This window comes from Rhinolophus sinicus, chromosome 13 (assembly GCF_057876585.1).
Source record: "Rhinolophus sinicus isolate RSI-liver-muscle chromosome 13, RSI-T2T, whole genome shotgun sequence".
Taxonomy (NCBI): Eukaryota; Metazoa; Chordata; class Mammalia; order Chiroptera; family Rhinolophidae; genus Rhinolophus; species Rhinolophus sinicus.
The window spans coordinates 40,586,400-40,612,411 of NC_142513.1; the positions used below are offsets into that span (position 1 = coordinate 40,586,400).

The window sequence follows — 26,012 nt, forward strand, 5'->3', positions numbered from 1 at the left end:
TTTAAGCTTCTTTCTTATTGAGCAGTAAGTTCTTCCATTACTTGTTTTCATGGTGTTACACCCAAATCCTTTGTCTTGTGTCACAATACTTTGCTTAAATCCTGACTTTCAAAACATAAAAAGATGCTGAGGTTTATTTACAGGGAAAAAAGAACTTAGTTCCTAAATAAAGGCCATGTAACTGGATCACAGGTCAACCAGGTATTTTCATGTGTAATTTTCATCACCTATAGTATCTGAAAATATCCAGTTGAGTGAAAGTAGTAGCTAAAGAAAAACCCACGGAAATGATTATTAAAATGCTTTTACTTTTGAAAGGAATTATTTTGGTAGAGTTGAGCGAGAAATGAATCCTTTTATGTTCTACCGAGAGAGTAAATTTTTCCTTCATGCATCTCACACTGGCACTTGTCAGAAAGTGTTAAATTACACTGAGAACATGATCGCTAATTGTTTTTCTTATGCATACATGCAACATGAACACAATTTTAGCAAGACTCTATGATTAGTCACTTACATTAGCATTTTGACCTGTTTTCATCTCACCTCTTGACTCTGCGCACTTTACCAAAGATACTAAAATCACAAATGTTCCTCCTCACTGACTAGTCAGAACCTAACACCCTAACAGCTACACTGGTCCAATGACTAAACCAGTGAGGCTGAAAACCTAACAGTCCTATTTTACTCTGCCCTCAAAAACTGTATCTTATTTTTAAGATACAATTTAGCAACATATTGACTAGCTTTTATTCCGAGTGAACACACAAATTTAATAATTCATTTCCTCAAATTTGCAGATAATAAATTTGCTAATCATCTTTACAGCTGAAAAACAGTCTTGAAAATACATAATTCTGTTTAGTCCAAGAGCTTGGGCAGTGAACACAGAAAACAGGCTTAAGAAATATAGGTTAGATTAAAGGACACAATCTCTCTGATCAGTTAATTACTTTTTGCTTGAGAATATGAGTAATGTTATCAGCAAGTATGTTATTCTTGTACTATTTAAGTTTCATTATTTAGCATATAGTTACCTTAGGTGTTTTTCACATTATAAAGCAAGAATAAGTTTAATGTGTCAGGTGTAAATAGACATTTTCAATATAGCGCACTGGAAGATACTGGTATTCCAGGTAGAAGTGGGAAATATGCCAGCATTGTTACTGGTAATTCCTATATACAGTAGCATATCAAAGGCTCTGAGAAGCCTATCAAGAGATTTGACTAAAGGCTTAACCCTTAATCTAGGGTTTCCTAAACTTACTTAAGTATGAGACATAGTTTTTTTATGGCACATGTAATTCTTTAACAAACACTATAGAGCTCAACCAGCCTGGGAAACTGATTAGGGCATAAATGAAATTTGACTAAAATGTTCTTGGTAAAAAAGACCTTGTTCAGAAATAGAGTAACGGTAAATTATTTTCCAACTAATGTTTTGAAAAGAACTTAGTATAAAAGCCAGTATTAAGAAAGTAAGGATTTTAGAAGTTAAATGAATCCAAAAACATTGAATTCTATAAGGAACAAACATATTTAAGAAAGTGGCCAGATACGAATATTTTATTCTTTCCTAACTATGCATCAGGTATAGTCCTTTTCTAGTTTAATCTTCAAAAGGAGTTGGCAAAGTACTAGCCCATTTTATGACTGAAGAAACTGAAAATAAAGGTTACAAATCACTTAAGTGGCAGAGCTGGGAATGGAACTCAAGTCAGCGTGAGTCTGAAAACATGAAAGTTGCAAAGTTGCAAGTTTCAGATGAATGCATAAAATATCTGTGAAGAAATATCTTTATGAAGGCATGAGAAAACTATACCTTAAAAATTACTGTAGAATATAACTTGAAAACTTCTAGAAAAAGATTTTTCCAAAAGCCCAGAGTTCCTTGTAAAATAGATACTAAGCATTACCTGAATTAGATTTCGTAATGCACTATGTGGTCAAAAAATGGTTGGACTCAAATTTAGCAGTTAAAAAAATTCCCTTACTCGCAACCCTCAACCCCTAACTAGCCCAAGAGCATTTTAAAAATAATTCAAAAACTAGCTGCCAAAGATTCCAATTTGTTCATTACTGGTGAAATATACAAAAACTTACAGGAGTCACAAGAGTTCCAAACAATTTATAAAAATAAAACATTTCTCAGTATGAATAAGAAGATCAAGATTCACTCTCATCAATGTCCTTGTCTGGGTCTTGTTCAGCAGCCTCCTTTTCCTGTTGTTTCTTCCAAAGTTTGGCCATGGCCAGGAGCTTGAGGTTAGGTTGGTTGGCAGCATCTTCCGGAAAGATGTAATCGTAGTATTCTTCCCAGCCTGCATCGGACTACAGAAAAGTAAAACAATTAGAAGATAAGCTAACACGTGGCTGAAATACATTCCCGTTAAAGAGAAATTTGCACTGGGAAACCCAGAGTTCAAATTCAACTTACCTTCATTTTACAAAACAACATCAAAATCTACTACAGAAAGCACAAGGAGTGGGCCTTGAAGACTGGGAATGAATAAGTAGCTGTTGGATTGGTGTTGCTGCAAGTATGAGAATTAAAAACCTGGTGGAAAAAAATTCTAAAAATCTAAGCACAGCTTCTCTATAGTTGAAGATACTCAATGTCTCCAACTCCATCCTGCAGTCTGTTTAAGATTTAAAATTTTTAAAGATTTACTCAGTTTTTACCTAGTAGTGAAAGCCATATATCTGTGCATTATTACTGTAGTTTGCCATGTATAATGCACACTTTTTTGCCCAAATTTGTGAGGGAAAAATAAGGATGTGCGTTATACATGGTAGTACCAATTCCGTATCTATATGTTTTTAATTCTTTTAGTTATGCTTATGAGTTAAAAATGTAACTCTAGTAAACAATAATGATATCTGTATGCAAAATAATACCCTAGAATACAATCACTGGTTTTGTTGAACTTACGACGAATTTGCAACGCTGAGAAGAGTTCTTGGCCTTCTATGATGTGTGAATACCATAAATGTGTTACCGGTAAATAAAATTTCTTGTTCTTGTGTTTTGTAATTACTTGTTACATGAAATTTCTTGTACCATAGTATGTTAAAAAATAAATGCTAAAATTCCTTTATAATACAAAAAACAAGTACCTAAATATAAACATAAAAATTTGAATTAAAATATTAAAAGATTTTCCCCCTAAAAGTTTGGGCCAAAAACATGGGTGCACATTATACAAGGGAGCGCATCATACATGGCAAAATATGGTATTCTGAATCCCTGCCCTAACATCCCCACCTCCAAGGGGTCACTGATTTCACTTCCTAATGATCGCCCTAGTTCCAGCTTCCACCACCACTTGCTTTGCTTGCAACAGCCTCCTGACAGGTCCTCCTCTAATCTAAGCCCCTCAAATCCACCTGCAGGAGGTGCCAATGACTGGGTCATGCCATTTTGTGCATATGAGCCTTCCTATAGCTTACAAAGCCTTCTCTGGATTGGCTTCTACCTAAAAAGTTGATTTTCATTTCCCTCCATCGTGACCTGCTGTGTAATGCTCCAGAAATACCACACTTCATGTAGTTCCGAGAATCAGCCAAGAAGCCTTTCCCAGCCCTCTTCCTAATCCACCCAGGGTGAATTATACTCTTTGTTTCCGTACTAGCCAGACTGCAATTGTCTCTTACTCCAGGCAGACTGCTTCCATTCTCAGATTGTACATATGCCACTTAAAAGTACATATTGTCTGATGCATTTCTGCTCATTTGACATGAAGGACCATCTCCAGGGAACCAGTTCTTACCCCATCATCAGCCTGGACCTTTCTTCTCTTCTTGACTTTCTCTGGCATGAGTTTGTCTACTCTCTCCTTATCTGATGCAGTTCCAAACTCATCTTCAAAGCTTCGCCAAGATTCCAGCAGCATAAGTCTTTCTTCCTTTTCTTCACAGTTTCGCATGGTTTTGTTAGCCTCTTCATAAATTTGTCTGCATTTAGCCAAACTTCCTTCTTTCCCTGAAGACAACTCAAACTGAGCAAAACTGATCCATACCTTTAAAAAGGATTACAATAGAACCAAATTAACCATGTCACCCAGATGATAATGATGTAATAATAAAGCTAATTTGCTGTTAACATCTGAATACAGTAATGTGCTCACTTCTATATTCCAAAGAATATTGACTACATGCTTCAATATATTAATGTTGAAGTAATCTGCTTCTAAATCCAATTAGATATCTGAAAGTCTTAAAATCATGAGAAGAATTTAACTTTTTATTCAACCCTGTGATAGTCAAGTTATTCACATGTAGTATAAATACTGACCTGGTATAAAGTGGATACTAATCAGGGGTATCACTGCATAAATTATATTAATGTCTAACCACTATGCTATACACCTGAAACATAATATTGAATGTCAACTGTAAGTGAAAAAAAATAATTTAAAATATGTATTGACTTGGTATAAGCTTAACATTCCGAAGTCCTCTGAGACTCAGAGGTTCTCTTTAAAAGGCAGGAAATCATTCAAAATAAATATATTTTAAAAAACACTAAAATACAGAAATATAGTATTTCTTCAGGATTGCTGATTCAAGCAAAATCAAAGATAATCTATAAAGCATAGGATACCTTGACATGTTGCGTCCGTTGAAGCAATCGTCGGTAAAGATTGCGTGTTCTTTCAGTTTCTTCCTGCTCAATTTCAAAATCAATATACGATTTCCAAAGCACCTAAGAAAGATCACTTAATAGATCAGGCTTGACATTTAAAAAGCAACATGCCCCTATCCAAAGCACAGCTTAACTACCATTCCAACCTAGGAAATATAGGCACCTACGGCTTTTATGAAGAACTAAAGAACAGCATGTGGATAAAATAATACTGGCATTTAAAAGCTGGCCAAACCTGGTTAAAGTCCTAGATTTGAGAAAAAAGGTCTTGAATTCATTTTTGCGTTCTCTTTTGGAGTTTTTCAAATGCTGGACTTACCAAGAAGAGCTGAGAAATTTGCCAAGTCTCCTGGGCACCGTCATGACCATGCCCCATACAACTGAACTTGCAGGGAGAAAATAGGCCTAGATTAACCAGTATATACTGTTTTTAACTCCACTGCAGATTCTTGATATGTTTGAGTTCAACTCAACAAGCACCAAGATGTGGCCCCGACTCCTGGGAGCTGGCAGTCTATGGAGGAGCTGAGGCCAGCCAATGGAACTATCATACAAAAACCCCTGCCCTAATGCAATCAGTGGGGCCTAGTGAAACATTAAATGTGGGTGATATTAGTGCAAGATTAACAAAATGGCTGAATGAGTTGAGTGGTTTGAGATTGAAATTAGCCAACTGCGGTTTGGCGCCACCTTGTGGCTCGAGCTTAAATTCTGAAGGGACGATTTCCGGTCCTGCTGCAGGTTCTACTTCCGGTCCTACTTCCAGGACAGTGACAGTAGTAATTCCAGAACATCCTCATTTACTTAGAGCCTCTTTTGCTAGCCCAATCCAGACAAAACTATGCCAGGAGAATCCAGGGAGGTGCAGTCTCAACATCCATTTCTCTTGTTCTCCAAATGGGGCTGCTTGCTGCCTATTTCTCTATCTTATACTCTTTAGCCTCTTGGTTGAGAAATGGAGGAATAGAGCCTGTCACACACCCATTATGTCCCAATTAAGCCTAGTGTCATAATGGGGCTTTGCTGTGCTCTGGTATCCAAGTAGAGGTCTGCTTCCCCCACCACCTTTCTATCTCCAAAACAGAAGAGTTCTAAACTGAGTGGAAAAGACTGTTAGATCTTCTTTATGCTCTGAAATGCACACACACTTATTTAGATGGTCATCTAAAATATTTCTAGAGAAGTGTCTAAACCAAAATTCTATCCAACTCAAGAGCCTCACCTCCGGCATGTCCAAGCGTGGCTGGCTGATGGCTAACTCATAGATTGCCCGTGCTCTCTCAATATCACCAAGGATTGTCTCTAATTCTGCAAATTTAATCCAAGAGGTACAATTTTCAGGTCCAAATTCCAAGAACTTTTCATAAAGCTTCCGGCATCTGTCAAATTCTCGAAGCTGTAGCTCCAATTCTATGTAACCTTTAAATAACTTGTTCTTTGGACATTTGCCTATGGAAGTTCCCTGGAAAAGAAAATGACCAATTGCTGTAATACTTTAGTGGGTTTAACTTGTGCACAGACATTGTCGACCTATCCCAAAAGCTGTTTTCTGCTGAGCAAGAACCTTGGAGAGTCAACATGGTAAGGCACTCTTTCCCTCTGTGGTATCATACTGTTAGTGATGGTTCTTGACAAAAGGCCAAAGGGAACCTTCTAATTCACTCAGCTGTCAAAAGAGCCTATGCCCACTGGTGCCTATTCAGCAAGAGAACAGTGTACCAGAGTTGTCTGGACAACTATTTTGGATTTTACTCAGTTTCTCAGGATCTCCTAGGGAATATGGATATCAGATGTATAAAATCTATAAATTAAAAGGTAATCAAATAATGAACCCTGTCTTGCTGCCCACAGCCAGGGTGAGAGTAGCTTATCAGAAGGACAACTACATTTAAACAGTATTTGATCCTATTAAGACATTATAGAACTGTTAAGAGGGAGATGCATTTAATACACCAAAAATTTTGCACAGGATCAGACTAGACTAAAGATCAGATCTTTCTAGTCTGAGGAAAGATCTGGGTAGCTACAGATAAAGTTTCCATTCAATATTGAAATAGAACAATTTAAGCATCATCATCCAATCTTTCTTCAAAGGCCATGTGTTTTCTAACATGTCTCAAATTTTAAAGGCTTTCTTAGTAGGATTTGTACAACTTATAAGCACTAAGACTTTAATTTTCTTCTCATAGAACTTAACGATGCATCTTGATCCTTTCTTTACTTACCAAAGCTCTTCTGGCAAATGGTAAATTTTTCTGTCTTATTTCAAATTGTGCATATAGTAACCACATTTTGGCAAATGTGAACTAGAAAACAAAAGCGCAACAACATCTAGCTTAAGAGACTCATTTAAATTAAATTGAATTAAGTTGAATTAATTTAAATTAACAAAAGGCCACAGGCAATTAGATTTACCTAAAACTTCAGAGCTAGGACAGGTGTTATTTTCTTGTTTATAAGCAAAGATTATGATATTTCACAAAAGTTACCAAAAAAAAAAAAAAACCCCAAAAAACAAAAAAAACCCAAAACAAAACAACAGTAATCTAGATATTGTATAATACTGCAAGGCCCGGCAGCCCCTACTTAGAATCTGCTTTTTGTGGATGCTTGTGAACAGGCAGAACGTGCCATCTCTATTCTAGAGGGTAATTCGGTCAACATCTCTATTAGTTTCTTGTGCTGAGAAATATGGCAGAGGTAATGTCTCAACCATCTCCTCATGTTTACCCATGCATGCATACATCCAGGCAGCTGCCAACATCTGTTCATTATTTCCTGCACATACTTGGTACTCTCTCAATGTGCGTCTTCCTCTCATGGAACAGACTTCCACTCAGTCTATTCCAATTACCCATCCTCCTCTGAATTTCTGCATTATTATCTGTATTATTTGTCATAGGCTGTCCTCTCAACTAGACTAAACAATTTTCAGAGGGAAAGAGCTTATCTCATTCTTATTTATGTTTTCTATGATGCCTAGCACAGGGAAATATTCAATCAATAAATACCGTGTTTCCCTGAAAATAAGACCAGGTCTTATATTAAGTCTTGCTCCAAAAAACACATTAGGGCTTATGTTCAGGGGATATTATCCTGAAAAATCATGCTAGGGCTTATTTTCCAGTTAGGTTGTATTTTCAGGGAAACATGATAGTATTTCACTGAATTATTTTACAAGTAACAGAAGCAGGATTTTGACATTTGGAGCAGAACACTTAGAGCAAATGTACCTTTTTATGAGGAATTAGTTCCAAAGAGGCTTGGTAGACCTGTCTTGTCCTCTCGGGATCCTGTATTCGGATGAGAAATTTTCACGAAATATTGAAGTTTGTTGCTAATTATAATTTTAGTAGTAAAAAATGTACACCCCAAACATTGAATATGTTTTAACAAGTTGCTATTTTCAAACTCTGATTCCATTTATGATCAAAAGTGTGAACTACCTTTGGCCATCAAACTTTGGTTTAAGAATCACCAACAATATAGCCATCAAACTCTGAGAGCTTCTCTGTAGAAAGGCTTTTTGCCTGATAGCAGAAAGAAACAAAGATGTTTTATGGTCTCAGATTAACAGCAGAAAGTTACTCTTTTTGTTAACTTATACATGACCAATTTCTGAAAATCCCACTTGATCTTTACTAAAAGCAAAAATGTACAATCTAGCCATGGTCCCAATTTATGAGAAAACCCAGGAAACTATGTATAATTAAACTAATGGCTGATACATTGTTCCCTTTCAATCTTGTTGTGCCTCAACGTTTAAAGAAACAAAGTACAAACTAAACAAGAAAACACCTCACCTGTACCTACAACAGTTTAAAACGTTACAAAGAGACCATACAACTATATGGTTGAATGGAGGCTTATTAAGAATCTAAAACTAAATTCCTGTTTCACAGACTATAAATTTCAGTTACTACCCACAACAGCGAGCTCTAAGTACAGGGGTGAGGAAATCATTAATAGATGACACCCAATTCCACTTTTTACCTTTGCCTCCAGTTCTTCATAGAGTGCATAGTTGACCCAAAGATAAATGTAGCGTTTCCAATGCCTCTTCTCTTGAATGGGTGGGACATTGGCAATAGCTCTTTCATAGACTTCTCGTACAGTTTCTGCTTCTGCATCACTTTCTACCAAGCGCAAGTAATCAAACCATGCATCATAATTGTGTGGATTAGCCTAGAATGACAATAAGTTTAATAAATAAAAACAAAACCAAGAGCTACACTTGCTGGACTATATGAGCTAAAAGAAGACACCAGGGACGGCTGGATGGTTCACCTGGTTAGAGCGCGACCTCTGAACAACAGGGTTGCCGGTTTGATTCCTACATGGGCCAGCGAGCTGCGCCCTCCACAACTAGATTGAAAGACGACTTGGAGCTGATGGGCCCTGGAGAAACACACTGTTCACCAATATTCCCCCCTCCCCAAAAAAAGACACCAGACTTTCTATATTTTAGCAACTTTTTTTCTAAATTTCACATGCTATCTCATTTAAAAAATACCATTCCTGAGATTTTATAAATAGAAAATAATAAGGAATATAGTAGTCTCCCTTTATCTGTGGGGAATATGTTCTAAGACCCCCAGTGGATGCCTGAAACCATGGATAGTACTGAGCTCTATATATACTATGTTTTTTCCCATACACACATAACCATGACAAAATTTAAACTACTCTTGTGTTTTGGGGCAATCATTAAGTAAAATAAGGGTTACTTGAACAAGCACACTGCGATACCATGATAGTCGATCTGATAACCAAGATAGCTACTAAAGGACTAACAGGTGGGTAGTGTATATAGCATGGAGATGCTAGACAAATGGATTATTCATATCCCAGGTGGGACCAAGCAGGACGGCTTGAGATTTCATCACGCTATGCAGAATGGTGCACAATGATAGATGACTACGTATCATTATGTCTACATTTAAAAATTACTACAGAATTACTCGTATACCATGTTCACAATTGTGAAACCTGGCTTTTCAATTAATAGTAATTTATCTTGAACACATCTTGTTGACCTCATTTAACAGCAGACTTAGTCCGTTGTTTGGAACTATCTTGAAAATGCTACTATTTTTGAATTCATACATAAAGAGATGAGAATAGAATCACATCTACAATACATCTTTCATTCAAGCAGTTAAGCTGAAAGGTAATGTATAAAAGCTGGCTTTTTGAATCAACCTGACTCTTCCATCTTCTTTCAAAAATAAGCTCAAACGGATTCCAGATTTACTTTGCTCAAGTTCTACAGCACACAATCAGCAATCAAAGTAACTTTCAACATGTGAGTGGCAGAGCAAATCCAAGTGTCTTTTGCTTGCCTTTGCTATCAGCCTCACTTATTCCAACCTCCTGGGATAGCTGCCCATTTATTGCAGACACATCATCAAGAGTGTAATCACTGGCAGCCCTAATTTGCTATTATACATTTTACTGTACCTAGTATTGGCTGGCACATCTGACTTCACTTACAGAGTTAAACATCTACACCAGCACTCACCTTCACTTCTTCTTCATACTGGAATCTCCGTTTGCTCACGATGATGTCTTCAATACCCCGCCTATCACCAAACTTCTTCTCAAAGACGGTATAATTTTTAAAGAGTTCTTGCGCCTCTTGTTTTGAAATTCTATCCAGGGCGTACTTGTAGATCACTCGTACTCTTTCAAACTAAAAGCAGACAGGATGATTATCTGCCATAACACAACATTCACATTCTACTCATGACTAGCAAAGTAATTATGATATAAAACATTACTTAGATTTTTAGGCCTCAAAATGTACAAAATGAGATTCTTCTCCCTTTGTTGAGGTATTTTAGTCAGGATAGACTGACACTCTCCTTTGAGCTCCACATTTAATCCTGTCTACCTAACACTGCCAGTTGGATGTCATCTGCACATCTCAGACTAAAAGGACCCAATCTGAGCTCCTGTTTTTCCCCACCAACCCAAGTCTTTCTCCGTCTTCCCAATCTTGATAAGCAATACCTACTGTCACACACTCTACCTGCTCAAGCTGAAATCCTCACCTTGGTTCCTCTCCATTCCTCATTCCCTACATTCACTGCTTCACAAAGCCCTACGGTTTCTACCCCTTCAACACAGCCTTCACCCCTCCCCATCCTCCTGCCAATCTATTTCCATTTTTTCCTTAACCATTTCAAAAGTCTCCTCTCATCTACTTTTGCCACCCTCCCCCAACACAATCTCCATAAATTAGCTAGAGGCTCTCTTTACAATATAAATTGTATCCTACCACTCTCCTGCTAAAACCCTTCAATACTTCTCACTGCCCTTAAAATATAATCTAAACTCCCTATTGTGACTGTGCAAGACCCTGCATTTGGATTTCAGCGTACCTCAATTCGGCATCATGTGAGCTACTTTAAGGGATTATTTTCCATATATACTGTGGAAGGAAAAAAATGACTTATTTATGGGACAATCTGTCTTCATTTCAAATTCTATTCTATGTTCTGAGGGCTCTGAGCTTTCTCTTCCCTAGGTTTATTACCTGTAAAGCCCTTTAATCAGGATACCGAGTGACTAACTCTCAGCTTATAGAAAATATTCTTACTCCAGATTTAAAGGCTTAATTTTCAAGCAAAGCACAATAAAATTAAGACAGTTATAATACAATCTATAATCACTCAGCTCCCAACCTACAGCTTAGCCACAACTGCATGTTTTCTTTGAGAAGTCTAGTTTTGGTATTTTGAAAACATTTTCTCTAATGGTAAGTGAATAAGAAAATGGAAATGAACTCAACGTGCACAAGAGGTAATGTTTTCTAAACTGTTTTGCAATGTAACTGAGTCCTTTAAGTTTACTTACTTCTTTCTGATTTTCTTCAAATTTGGCAAAGGCAACATAAAGGCGTTCATCCATATGTTCATCTCCAAAGAATTCGACAGCTCTCTCGTATACTTTCCGTGCGTGGGCAAAATAACCATGTTTTTCTTCAAAGCGGGCATATTTGATCCAGTTTTTAACATCAGGGTGCACAAGTACAAGTACAGGGGAATTAAAGAAATGCCAGGCAAGACAATGTGGCTTAAAAAAAACCCAAACCCACACCAAAAACCCCAACGATGCAAGTTACGACTGAGGTTGATAAAACATGTACAAAGGCAAAGAACCACGAAACTGTGACCTCTGTGAGGGAGCTGGGTCTTGCTCATCTGTGTCTTCCCTCAGTGTTTATTCAGTATTTTAATAGTGGTACAAATAGGTTTTTGGAGCCATGAAAAAGCTGAACCCTGGTTATTAGCCAAGTGATCTGGACAAGTCATTTAAGTTGTCTAAGCCTCAGTTTTACCATCTGTAAATAGAGAAAAGTAACACCAACCTCACTGGATGACTGATACCTTTAAATGAGAAAATGTATGTAAAACTCTTGGCAATTTCTGGCCAAAAGAATGTGTTCAATACACGTCACCTATCAAGTGCTCAATAACATTAGTATTTGAATTAACAGTTAAAACAAGTCACAAAATGTCCTAATTAGAGCCAAAAGAAAAAGTTTTAAATTACCATTTTATTTCTTATTAGGATGTATCTATTTTTAGTCTAACTTCCTTGAGGAAATCATTAATTTCCAAAGTAGCAACACATTCAAATACGGCAATGATGTTAAAAACATTTGCTCTGAAGCTGCTACTGGGTTCAAACCCCTTCTCCATCACTACCTGAGAGACCCTGGTCAAGCTACTTAATCTCTCATGCCTCAATTTCCTCATTTGTAGAATGGAATAGTTCCTGTATCATACGGTTGTCATGAGGATTAAATGACAATATTTGTGAAGTGCTTAGAACAATGTTTGACACACAGCAAGTACTATAAAAGCTTTTGTTAAACTAGTAATATTAAAATGAGTAGAGGTATTTAAGATCTTAAAATTGCATAATAAATTTGATTCTCATTATTTGTGTTAATTGTTCTATGAAGTCACCGTGACCACTGAACCAGTGATTAGCAAAATCACTGCTCCTAAGAGAAATCTGTATGTACAATAATATCTCATATAGGTTATAATCTTAAATCCTAAAAGCAACTAATCCTTAGATTCTATTTTTGTTATTTTATAAAAGAGAAAACAAGGTTCAGAAGTGTTACGTGACTTGCCAGAGGGTGCCCACTAACAAGAGCCAGAGAAGGGATTCAAACTTGCTCAACTGGCCCTGAGCCAGAGCTTCCTGGCCTACATGGCACTGCCCCATCTGCTTCCATCTCTTGATCATCTCTGTATGAGAGCAGAGACAACAGGCAGATTGTCACCTTAGCTGGGATCATATGCCTTGGGTGGCAAGTTTTTCATCACTCTGTGCTTCTTTGCAAATGACTGTGCAAGTGACACAAGTATTGACTCTGGAGTACAAATAAATTTTAGCAAGTAGGAGAATTCACAAATATAGAAACAGTAAACAATGAGGATCAACTACTTCAGTTGTTAAAAGTGCTTTCATGTATTATCATCTAATCTTCATAACTAGCCCGTAGTAGGAATCTTTATTCTCGTTTTAAAGATGAGGATAACAAGGCTCAAAGGAACAACTGACTCATTTGGGTCACACGGCTTTTAAACAGTAAACCTTCGGATGGACTCCATTAATGGTGCTAGTGACCAATTTAAACCACAGAAATACAGGACTGGTTATAGCATCCAGGGCCTTAGTACATCATTTCCCACAAGCAATTCATCGCATTAGTGCCAAAATATAAACAAATCCAAAGTCTCACTGGAAAAAGACTCAAACAATTACCAAGAATACAAACTTTTTTCCTGACCAACCTACGTCCCTAGAAAATATATATGTAGCTTACGAAGCAGATGAAACCTGCATCCTTGATTTCCAGGCCAACAGTAATGATTACTTGTCCTATGACTACAATTCCATGGGAGGAGCAGCACCAGGATAAAAGCAGCACCACTCAGACCACATCCAAAGGATATATCTCTCATAAATGGTGCGGGCCCGATCCACCTCTTTGTATCGCAGCTCAAAGTTGATGTAGGAGTGCCAGGCTTGCTCCTCAGGCTGCCATTCCATCCAGCGCTCAAACACCTGCCGGGCGCCAGCAATGTTTCCCAGCATCTCCTCCATGTATGTGTACTTGTACCTTTAACAAAATCATCCGAAAATATGTGTCATGGTCAAAATAACTTAGGGAAAAAAAATGTTACTTGGCAATTTCCAGTTCTAACTTTGTTAAATGTGAAGATTTAAGACTTTATCTTCCCTAAAGGTTAAATCAGACCTATTTTCTTATTAAATTATAAATCTGAAAAAGGATGAACCATTAGAAAAAAATACATTTTTCTTAAAAATTGCTTAGTTTAACAAGAAGTTTCCTATGCATAAAAGATTGTAATCAAAATTTTAGTTTTGATTATGACTTAACAGACTATAGGACAATAAAAAGTGTTTACACATACTTATACGTATATATAAAGTTACACGTGTTTATATAATTACAACTATGTAAATGAAATAGACAAATGTGGAACTTTTCTAGTCTACAAATCGACATTTCATTAGATTAGAAACTTACCAGAACTGGTTGACTCGAGGCAGAGTTGTTATGGCCCGGTCCCAGATATTCCGGGCATGGTTCACCTGGCGATTCTTCATTTCCATTTCTGCATATTTCAGCCAGAGTGTAATATTTCGATAGTCCACATCTAAAGCACGTTCGTATATGGATCGAGCCCTTTGGAAGCAAGATTTGGAGGGCATCAAAAGCAGTACAGACAACACATGTAGTAACTATTTCAAACCACCTACAGTGCTGTTATTTTATCATGTGTCCACATGAGACAAGTTCTGGGCATAAAAAGGTGAAAAGATATGATGTTCTCAGGAACCTTAGAAAGATTTAGAGAGAGAGACCTGCATGTAATTACAATGCAATGTGATAAACATTATGGTGAAGATCTGTAAAAAGAAGCAGAGGAAAAGAAAGAAAAATGTCTGGTGGAAAAGGCTAATCAGAAGGTAACTCAAGAACTGAGAACAAATTTGGAAACTGAGGAAAGTCCCAGAGGTCATGGTGGGTGGGATGGGGGTATTCATTACAGGCAGAGAGAACAGCCAAGTGTCATAATAAGGAGACGTGATGTTTTCAGGGAGTGGCAAGTATGCAGACACAGTAGGGGCCAAGGGTATGCTTGGAGAGTACAGAAAGGCTGGACAACAGAAGGGGTCATGATTTTCATCAGTGGAACAATTTTTATTAAAAAAAAAAAAAAAAATCCCAATATAGAGAAAGTAGATGAAACTGTACATCTATGGCTGCAGAGGGTGCGTAGGTGATAAGACCCACGTGTAGAGCCTTCTCCTCGGCTCCCCCCAGGACTAACCTATCACAGTACCCCTAGAGCCCTCAAAGAAACCCTAGAGCTCCATGGAACAAACTTTGAAAATTAATACCAGAGACACAATCTTGTAATCTTGTGCTTTAACTTTTCCTATCTGTTAATTTATGACATATTTATTTACCAAATTACATGCTCAGCAATTTTACCTTTGAATCTCCTTTAGACTCTCTTCCCATTGTGCATATTTTATCCAGTTACTAATCACAGTCCTGTTTTTTCTTATGTTATCTTCAAAAGTCTGGTGGAAATCAAAATAGTCAAATTAAAGAGAAAATAACTAAAAATGACATCATCCTTTGTCTATTAATCCTTGTACTAAAAAGGTTACTCATTCTGTTCTTATTTAAGAGAAATTATACCCTAGAATCCTTAAGAAATAAGAAACCCACTACAGAAGGCTACAATCACGTGTTTCTTTAAAATCTTACATGCAAACAAGAGGGGAACTTTAGATATAAATATCTAAAAATAGATATAAATAATTTAGAGAATTATTAGCAGAATTGTTGGTATTTACTTTTATTGCCCATAACAACTAACTGGTACTGTAATATACTCTACTTGTTCCTAATAAGAAAACATTTTTGACTAAGTGTTTTTGGTAATGTCTCATAATTTCATACATAATTCATTGAAGATAACTAATAAGTAGATATAACAGGATTAGTGGTTTAAATAATCCCACATTTTAGTGTAAGGTCATCTTAGATCCTCAATCTTCTCATGGATCTTTCCCATCTTAATTCTTAACACAGAAAACGGTATAGACAGAAGCATAACACAGTCTTGCTAAGTCCGTCCCTTTTCCAGCTGTCAGTTGTTCCAGGTGTTTAACTTCCACCCATCTTTGATTCAGCACCAGGAATTATATTTTGGATGGACTTAATTTCTTTATATTCTAAAATAGACAACTCATAGTATATTTTATAAAGTTCAGTAAAATGCAGTTATCTGGTAACCAGAAGTTATATCATTTATGTGGCTAGAAACACTCACCTTTTGTCATCTTATAGTCTCTCTAACCCATGAAGAACTTTTCAAACTCTGACCTATAAATTTTTTTTAATTAGTTTCAGGTGTACAACATAATGCAATAGTTATGACCTATAAATTCTTAACATTATAACATAATGAAAGACAAGCACATTGACGAACCTTCCTTTTCCTTAGTTTGTAATCATTTAACTCTTCTTCATCTGTGATCTTCTGTTGAGGTGGAGGTGGAAGAAGCTCAAGTTCTCTTTCTTTAGCTTCTCTTAAGAGCTGTTCGGCAGTTATCTGTACCTCAGCTGGAGCTTTGTTTTTTACCTTTTAAGAAAAGATGTTTCTATTTTTAGGAGATGCCCTTCACACAAGATTTAAGAAACAAACAAAATTTTTTTTAGGATGAGAACTTTATATGTATTATTACAAACTGCCCTCTTTGTGTGACATGTTCCCATTTCTCTGTGCAACTAAACAGAAAATAAAATATGTCTTCTATTTAATGCATATCTATTAAAAAACCACAGGGAAAAGTCTCAAGAAAAAAGATAGCAAAAATAGCAAATTTTCCCTTTTAGCTTCGTAAAATAAAAAACTTTGAGGCTGCCTAGGAAAAAAAGCTCACCAAAGGTTTTGTTTTATAAAGATGTAGTCCATATCTTATCAAGCATTAAAATCTCTACTCAGAATTAATGACCCAGGTGGATAAATGCATTTGGTTTTTCATGGCATTTTAAGTCAAAAACAATATTCGGTAAGTTCCCCTCATCAGACTATAAGCTTCTTGAGGTCTTAGAGCTGTGCAGTCTAACTGGTAGGCAGGAGCCACATGTGGTGAGTCCAAATTGAGATGGGCTGTAAGAGTAAAACACACAGTACATTTTGAAGACTTAGTATGAGGGAAAGAATAAACTACCTAATTAATTTTTTTGTATTGATTGCACGGTGGAATGACAATATGTTTGATATACTGGGTTATTAAATAAAATATATAATCAAAATTAATGTCCCTTGCTAATGACTTTTTAATGTAGCTATCAGAAAAAAATTACAGGGGCCGCCGGTAGGCTCAGTTGATTAGAATGTGAGCTCTGAAAAACAGGGTTGCCAGTTTGATTACCACATGGGCCAGTGAGCTGCTCCCTCCACAACTAGATTGAAGGACAACGACTTGGAGCTGATGGGCCCTGGAGAAACACATTGTTCCCCAATACAATTTTTAAAAAAGAGGAAAAAAAACTTAAATTACACATGTGGCTCACATTATATTTCTACTGGACCAATACAATTTTATGGAGTGGAATTACAAGAAATATTATTTAGTGCTACATGTGGAAAGATGATGATGATAATGATAGCTCATACCTAATGAGCATTAAGTACCAGACAGTAGGCTATGTGCTTTATATGTATTATCTCTGGGAGTCATCTAAATGGACACGGGCAGGAAAAACAGACTGAAAGGAGAGGATCAATAAAGGCTTAGAACAAAGCCTGTTACATATAAAACACTTGGTAAGTGTCAGCCACCTTTGGGAATATCAGACAAAATCAAATTTATTGTTTAATTAAATTATACCACTACACAACTCCTGTCATCTACTGTCATACTTTCACTCTGGGATGGCTAACTCCTACTCAGCCTTTAAGTCTCAGCTTAAATGTCACTTCCTCAGCAAAGTTTACTCTGGAGACGCCCTCACACAACCCCCATTATTTCGTGGCCCACACCTTCTACTTTGCTTTAGCAGCGTTTGGCAAGGTTGCAATTTTACACTTGTGTCTTACTGCGTACAGTTCGTCACCCGCATTAGTGTGTGTAGCTCCGCCTCGCTTAGCGCACAGCCTGGCTCAGTTATCTTTGCTGAATGAATGACCCCACTCTTTCACCCACCCGCATCCCCCCAAAACACCTACCCAGAACGAAGGCCACGCCGATGCGGGCAATACTCCGGGTGACAAGAGCCTGCGCCCCACCACCGCCTATCCCGTTCCATCTTTGTCCCCCTCGGCTCGGCACGGGGTGGGCCTGCTCCTCAGACAACACTCTCCCGCCCCGGGTACCATGGAGGCTGGTGCGAGCCCCTCTCCCAGGCCCCTTCCCCCAAGGACACTCGCTATCACCTACCTTGGCCACTTTGGGAATTCTCTGCTTCCCGGCCGCGGTAGAGGCCGCCATGGCTGCAGCAGAAGACGTCGGGCGAACCCTGGACCCCAAATATCGACCCTAAGGGATCGCCGACGCCCCAAACCTTTCCGACAACAAGCGGGATTCGGGGCCGGAAGCGGAACTGGCTTGAGTGACCTTTGACCCCACGCACACGCTGTGACCGAGGGAGCGCCGTTTCTGTGGTAACCTGCCTGCGCGTCCTCCTTAGAGTTGGGTGTGGAGCGCGGCGTAGGAATCTGAGTTTGAGGTGGGTAGGGTTGGCCTGCCCCGCAGGAGCGCGAGGACTGGGTCCAGGGAGTTAGGGGCGCATCTCCACATCAGTCTCCGGGACTGTGATGACCGCGCGAGGTCGGGTGGATCTGCCTAGCCGTGGCGTCCGGCAAAGGGAGTAAGAACCACGCTGTGATCTGGCCGCTCGAGGGCGGGGAAGAGAGGCAGGCCAGAAAACTGCGATTCCCTGCGTGCCCGTGGGCGAGCTGCTGAGCGCTGGAGCTGCCCGCGCTGCGCTGCATTCTAGGCCTTGTAGTTTCTGAGGTCCACTGCCCTTCGTTTCTGGACAGCTGTGACCAAATAATTAACTACAAGGTTTATAATTTAAAAAAACCTGAAGGTATTTTAAAGCCAGATAAGACAAAAATAAAAATAAATCAGTAGACTACTAGCAGACCAGCCAGCCTTCTTGTCAGATAAACAGATGTTTAAATTCTCTGAGTGTACCTTAATTACACAAATTCTCTTGGCCTCAATATCTTTAACTGTAAGATGATGATAATATCTATTTCACTGGGATTAAAGAGAAAATCTATGTAAAGCGCTCAGTAAATGTTAGGTGATATAATTCTTGACCTGCCTTCAAAACAGAAAAATTAATTATGTGCAAGCAAATGGTTAAGAGAATTACAAAGAAAAAGACTATTTCTTAGAGAAATTTTATGTTATGCATATTTTACCACAATAAAAAAGACAGGATTTCAGTCTTATTTGTAAAGTTATATGTTTTCACAATGAGGATGCATTCTGCATTGAGAAGGTATAATGAAGAATGCATTATAATGCATTGCTGTGTAAAAATAATTTAAAAAATTAAATGTCAAGAAAGATTGACATTAGAGTTAGAAATGTGAAATCAACTCATTGCAGCTGTGCTATGTAAAGCCATCTTAGGAAATGCTAGCAAGTGATCAAAACTTGACTGCAAATTGATTAAAGGTATATTTGTTTATCTAGGAAAGGAAGTGTCTGTCACAAAGGGTATGGATTGGCCCTGTGGTCATCAACAAAATAGAGATGTTTAGGCAAACATCTGTGAAGATGCCACCCAAGCATAGCCTAGCTCTGATTTTTGTGGCCTGGCGTCTCTACAGTGGATGAGGGCCCCTCAGGCTTCAGGGCTGGTGAGCGACTTCTTGAGGTTCACTATTTTGAATCCTGAGAATATAATGCTCAATAATAATATTAATGGTTGCTGATATGTACTGAGTGAGCACTAAACTATGTCAGACACTGCTTTTAGCATTTTGTACATAACTCATTTCTAAAACTCTTTGAGGTATATATATTATCTCATTTACAGATGAGGAAACTGAGGAACCGAGAGTTTTGGTAATTTGCCCAATGTCACAGCTAATAAGGGATAGAAGCTGGTTGTCATCCCTGGTACTCTGATTCCACATCCTATGCTCTTAACCATGGCCCCATGTAAGCCACCTTCTGATAGCTGGGCTTTCTGTGTAGCTGGTCCACAGAGAGTGCATGGGTGGCTCTGCCATAGCAGGAGTGGAAGCTAAACCAGCTTAAATAAATGTTTGTTTATATCTGCAGAGTGTGAAAAAGAATTTTGAGCCAATATTTCAAATTTGGGGGATGTTATGTAAATACCATGCTTTTCTTCCTTTGCAAAATGTGAAGATCTGCCATTCTAAGACCACATTTCCAGAAGGCAACATCTGGCTGGAACGAGACTAGCCTGAGTTCCCCATTTCACTGCAGTCACCTTGATACCAAGGTTGCGAGATCATGGCCACATAGCTCATGGGAGGTGGAGAAATAATTCCCTTCTACCCTGTTAAGGAGAGGAAGTCAGACTTGTACTTAACCCACATGACTTATTTGTTAACTGTCTGGGCCATAGAAACACCTGGACCGCCCCCTATTGACTTTCTCTTTGTAAATTAATAAATTGGCATTTTGTACTTGTTCTTTCAGTTTCTGTGAGCTTGGATAATGTAGGGCCATTCCCCAGAGCTGGGTTTGCTTTGAGCATGTTGATGAAACCCGTTCATAAGTCTGCAAAGATGAGGATGGTGTTAATTCACCAAGACAGGGTCCACTGGATGAAATTTCTGGATGCCATCTGCCACCTTTGCGAATCCTCCTGTGTTACCCTGCACCTTACACCCTTAACATCTGAAGGTTTATAACCATTTAAGCTGTAGTTAATCCGAACATCAGTGGACGATGAGGGCAGGGGAACTTCTTATCCATAGAGCCAACCTACAGGTCACTTAAACAGATGGGCATGGTAAAGGACTGGGCTGGAAGGAGAAGTCCAAGGCTCTGTTTCTGATCAAACATCTGTCCTGAGACAAGTCACTTCACCTCGTGGGCCTCACTTTCCTCATCTGACAAAGGAGGAACTCAGTTCAGTGATGTCTCAGGCCCCTACGGCACTCAAGTTTTTTGGTACTTTGGCAAAATGAAAATCATGCAAGGATATATCTAAACAACAACAAAAAGCCAAAAGGTATATTGTATTTTGAAAGAAAACTATGTATACTGCATGATTCCATGTATATGATGTTCAAAAATTGGCAAAGATCGTCTATGGGATAGAAGTCAGAATATAGTTACCTTTTGCAGGGGCGAATTGACTGCATGGTGCTCAGAGGCAGCCTTCCAGGGTGCTGGAAATGTTTCATATTGTTCTTAGAGTCAATATCATGGTGAAAAATTAATTTGCCTGCTTTGAGCTCACTAGCGAGTACGTAATAAGGTGTTTTTCCCTAGAAAAAAGGAAAGGAGGGAAATGGAAGGAAGGGAGGGAGAGATGGAGGAAGGGAGAAAGGAAGGAAAGAAGAGAGAGAGAGGGACACACACACACACACACACACACACACACACACACGCTAAGACATTGAGAGAGAGAGTGAAATCATTTTGTGGCCTACTGTTTCTGTCAACAGCATTCCCTAAAGTGTCTTTCTCGAATGTTAGTCTCCACTGTCGCTGTCATTAGAGATTCTCCTCAGAAAGGGAGTGAGAAAGGCTGAGTTATACCAAGAAAGCAGGTACTTCTTAGGGAACTTCTCAAAGACTTTAATGGACATTATGGCCCCTCAGGAACACCATCACAAGCAGCATTTCCTACACTTATTTGACCACAGAACGTTTTTTGTCTCAAAATATCTCTTAGGACTGCTGCCCTTCAGGATTCCAGTTTGGGGAACTTTATTTGGAACATGGGCAGCAGCTGTCAGTATTTCCCCTGTAACTCTTGACCACATGCCTTGGTGGCCGATTAAATATAAGAGGACCCTGAGTCAGTAAACAATTCCTTTCAATGTTTTTTAATTCTATTGTTAGAATACTTTAAAGCAGCTTTATTAGAAACAGAGAATACAGTTGCAGAAACTTCTAGACAAGCCAGTTCTCAGAAGCATCATTCCCCTGGAGAGAAAAATGTCAGCTGGTTTGCAGTGTCAGTTGTCATAGCCTACCCCCAGGGGAAAATGTGTGCCACCAGCACTCTAACACCAAGTTCACTCTGATGTATGGAAATTGAATTAATATCCAATTTTGTAAATACTGTAACCAGACTGGCTTGTCATCTCAGATTAACAGGGGCCTTTTTTCTCTCTTTTTGGGACAGGATAAAAAATGTCAATACTCACTTCTCCAAGAGGAAAGGTAGAAGTGGTTCATTGCCGAAGAACAGAATCACAGGATATTTATTGTATCAAAAACCTCATTAGAAAATTTACCCAGAAGCTGTTTGGAAAGCTTAATATCATCTATCTTCTGTAAGTACATAGCTAAGTAAGCTGAAGAATGTTTATCAGTTTTAACACATATCTGGAAGGGACCCTACTCCTTTGTCCTTTATGGGACTTATGGTGAGGAATGGGCAATAAGAAAATCTGCCCTCCTGAGCAGGAGATCTTTGGGAACCTTTGAGTTCTGTAACAAGCAAATTGGAGGGGTTTCTCATGGGTTTTGGATTCAGGCAAACCTGGGTTCAAATCTTAACTGCCCCACCCACTAATAGAGTCACTTGGGGCAAGTTAATAATATTTGCTACCAGTTTTGAGAATTATTTTCAGTCAGGCTCTGTGCTTTGTCAACTTCATCTTGTTTAATATTCTGATACTTCTCTGAGGTAGCCTCTATCATGTCCATTTTAATGATGGGAAAATGGAGGCCTGCTAAGGTCAAGCAGTTAGTGACAAAGCCTGGATATGTTCTTATCCACTGCTGTTAAAATGTTCTTCTAAACTTCAAAATATGCATAGATTTTTTTTTCTTAAAATGTCTTTATCTCCCCCCCTTTTTTTTTGGACACCTGCATAAATATTCTTTAATCTGTTCCTAATTATTTTTATTGAAAAAGCTAAGAGATGGCTCAATATTTTGGATTTCATAAAGCTTCATATTAAATACAATTGAAATGTTTAAACTAAGGCCAGCCTAAGACATTAAAACTTGTAGTGTCTGATCAGCACACTGATGAATGTAATATATATTGGCACAGTTTTGTTGGAAGGCAGTAGGGCAATATGTATAAAATGCTTTAAAATGTATATACTAATGAAATTATTTCATTTTTTGTCATTATGGTGGATTAAATACCTTAATGATAGCCTCTAGATGGAAAAAAAACATGTTGATACACACACACACACACACACACAGATAAGTACTGTGCAGAGAACATTATCAAAATGAAATCAGAAAATTCAGGAGAGCAGCTGGAACCAATGCCACTTTCTCCTTTAGTATTTTTGCTACATTCTAGAAACCTCATGCTTCTGTTTTGACAGCTTTGCAAAGAACAGAAGATAAATACTCCCTCTACCTAAGGAGGGAAGCATTAGATTCTTTTGTGTAAAACTGGGTTGTCCATTGTAAGGACAAATGAGATATAAGCCCACTGGATAAAGTAGATCGTAAGCAAAATAACTTGTTTCAATCTCGGCATGGAATGAAGCCTCCTCCAGGAAATCATAAGCGTGTATTGACTTGAGGTTCATATTAATTATCTCTGTGGTCCCAGAAAGCTTCAAAACTTCCCAAATAATGAATGCATTTTTAGACAAAAATTGAGTGAGTTTACCAGTAAACTTAATAAAGGAAATAAAGTGGAGAATTTGAGTAAAGTGGTCACAAGTTAGTAGAATGTCCAGAAGACTGGCTGAAATAAATAACAATCAGGTCTGAAGGGGTAGAGTTTCAACTCAGACTATAAATAATAACAGAGAAAGTTCCAAGGAATATGAGCTCTTAGTTAAAAATCACAAATATACAAGGAAACATGTATCATTAGTGAGAACCAACAACAAAAATATCCAGCAAAATCAGACTCTCAAAGGCTTAAGATATTAAATCAAACAAAGACTATAAAATAACTGTGCTTACTATGTCTAAAGTGAAAAGATAAGTCTTAAAAGATCATATAAATAAATGAGGCTTGAAAAAGTCAAATAGACCATCTAGAAATGGAAATGTAGTTGAAATTGAAAGCTCAGTAGATGAGTCAAACATCATAATAGACACAGTTGAAGACAGAAGTATTAAGGTGGTTGATCAATACAAATACATTATCCAGAATTCAGCACAAAGAGACACAAAAAAATGTGGGTAGGCCATTTAATAATTAAGACTACTAGACTTCTCAAAGTAGATAATAGTACTTGGAACAGTCAGTATTTGAAAAGATAATGGTTGAGAACTTTCCAGAATTGTTGGAAAGCATCAATTCTTCAATCCAGAAAATGCAATGAATCCCAAACAGGATAGATACACAGAGAAATCCACCACTAAGCACATCATAATAAAACAGTGAAACACCAAAGCTAAAAAGAAGATCTGAAAAATAATCAAAGGAAAAAAGACATCACCTGCAAAGAAGTAAAGATTAATAGGTGGTTTCTCACTAGCACCAATTGATAGCGAGAAGATGGTGGACTATTTTCAATATTGTTGAGAAAATAACATCAACCTAGAATGATATACCCAGTGAAACAATTTTTCAATACCTAGGGGAAAATAAATGCATTGTCGACAAATGAAAACTGAGTTTACCATTGGACTCTGAAATAAGGAAATGCCTCACAATATACTATACGCAGAAGGAAGATTATCTCAGCTGGAAAGCCGAAGATATAAGAAGGAAAGTAAACAAAAATATGAATAAATATGTGGGTGAATCTAATTTGTATAAGGCAATAACTATAATAACCAATTTACTATAGGTATTAAATATAAATAATAAATTATAAGACAAATAATTTAGATAAAATACAGGACAAAATAGCATATAAATTGGAGGCATGTGATTGTAATGAAAGTACTCTTAAGGTATTATTTAGGAGGAGGGTGTAGCAGCTAATACACAAAGGTGCTCTTCCTCCTTCCCATGAACCACATATCCTGCTTTATGCCCTCATGTCATTCCTTCTGACACTGAATTAAGGCTGGCCCTCTGTAACCAATAGATACCAGGAGACGTGATATTTTATGACTTCAAGAGGAGATCATAAGAAGTCTTGCAACTTCCACTGAGTCTCTTGGAATGCTCCCTCTCAGAGCTCAGATGCCATACTATTAAATGCTTTAGTCACATGGCCACATGCAGGTGCTTCATTTGATAGCTTCAGCTGAGATTCTAGCCAAAAACCAGCATCAACCGCTAGCCATGTGAGTGAGCCATTTTTAACATTAAAGATGTTGAGATGACTCCAGCCACAGCTACAATTTGACTGTTATCATATTAAGAGACCCCCAGCAAAAACTGCTCAATTGAACCTACTCAACCCACAGAACCATGAGAGATAATAATAAATTGTTTTAAGCCACTTACCTTTTGGGTGGTTTGTTACATATCAATTGATAACTAGAACAGAGGATAAAGACTTTGGTAGGAATATATGTTATATGGCTAGAATAATCATTAAAAGGATAGGCAGTGAAATTTTAACTTCTGATCTATAGAGGGAAATAGAACAAGAAATTTAAAAAAACCCTGAACCTAAGAGATGGCAAGATGGGAAGAAGAAAAAAGAAACAGAAAACATAGGACATATTAATCACATAGTAGGAAGACAGAAAAAAAATTCAACTATCTCAGTAATCACAATAAATGTGTTTGGACAAAATTCTTCTGTTAAAAGATAAAGATGGGCAGATTGACTGAAAACAGAACAAAGCAAAAGACAGTCATATTCTGTATGTAAGAGACACACTTAAGATGCAAAGGCACAGAAATATTTAAAGTACTGGGAGAAAAAAAATCTCATTAAAAAAGTCTAGTGTTGCTATATAAATAGCAGACAATACATACTTTAGGGCAAAAAGCATCCCTACAGATAAAGAATGTCATTATATAATGATAAAAGGTTTAGTTTTTGAGAGAGGCATGACAGCTTTACAGTTGTATGCTCCTATTGGAACAATCCTAAAATAAAGCGAAAAGTAATAGAACCAAAAAATGAAACAGACATACCTACTATCATAATTGGAGATTTTAATATACCTAATATAATTGGGAGACCAAGTAAACTAAAAATCAGTTATGATATAAAAGATTTCAACAAGA

The 26,012-nt window shown here is 37.7% G+C and overlaps 2 protein-coding genes across 5 annotated transcripts in view; one reads left to right on the forward strand and one right to left on the reverse strand.

Annotated features, from left to right (window-relative positions):
• Window positions 1–2,112: 2,112 nt before the first annotated feature.
• Window positions 2,113–18,334, reverse strand: CRNKL1 (crooked neck pre-mRNA splicing factor 1). Its single transcript, XM_019712532.3, has 14 exons — window positions 18,161–18,334; window positions 16,204–16,356; window positions 15,195–15,286; window positions 14,223–14,381; window positions 13,624–13,790; window positions 11,504–11,682; window positions 10,167–10,337; window positions 8,639–8,830; window positions 7,879–7,938; window positions 6,871–6,951; window positions 5,868–6,107; window positions 4,604–4,705; window positions 3,771–4,019; window positions 2,113–2,331 (listed from the first exon to the last, which is right to left on the reverse strand). The coding sequence occupies exons 1-14, from the start codon at window positions 18,209–18,211 to the stop codon at window positions 2,167–2,169; spliced, it is 2,061 nt and encodes a 686-aa protein (XP_019568091.1). The 5' UTR covers window positions 18,212–18,334; the 3' UTR covers window positions 2,113–2,166.
• Window positions 18,335–18,349: 15 nt separating this feature from the next.
• CFAP61 (cilia and flagella associated protein 61) overlaps window positions 18,350–26,012 on the forward strand; it is a 332,957-nt gene continuing 325,294 nt past the window's right edge. For 2 of the 4 annotated variants that reach the window (XM_019712531.3, XM_074317335.2), the window contains exons 1-2: window positions 18,350–18,449; window positions 22,071–22,221. In XM_019712531.3, the coding sequence (XP_019568090.2) occupies window positions 22,079–22,221 (143 nt within the window). In that variant the 5' untranslated portion in view covers window positions 18,350–18,449; window positions 22,071–22,078. The other 2 variants (XM_074317333.2, XM_074317332.2) reach the window with 2 other exon arrangements.

What these genes read in the sequence shown, in the direction of transcription:
- CRNKL1 (XM_019712532.3), bottom strand. Translation starts at nt 18,211, where the DNA reads ATGGCGGCCTCTACCGCGGCCGGGAAGCAGAGAATTCCCAAAGTGGCC. An exon ending in AACTAATTCCTCATAAAAAG is followed by an intron (nt 6,952 to 7,878) that starts GTACATTTGCTC and finishes TTTGTTTTCTAG; the next exon opens with TTCACATTTGCCAAAATGTG. An exon ending in CATTTGCCAGAAGAGCTTTG is followed by an intron (nt 6,108 to 6,870) that starts GTAAGTAAAGAA and finishes TTTCTTTTCCAG; the next exon opens with GGAACTTCCATAGGCAAATG.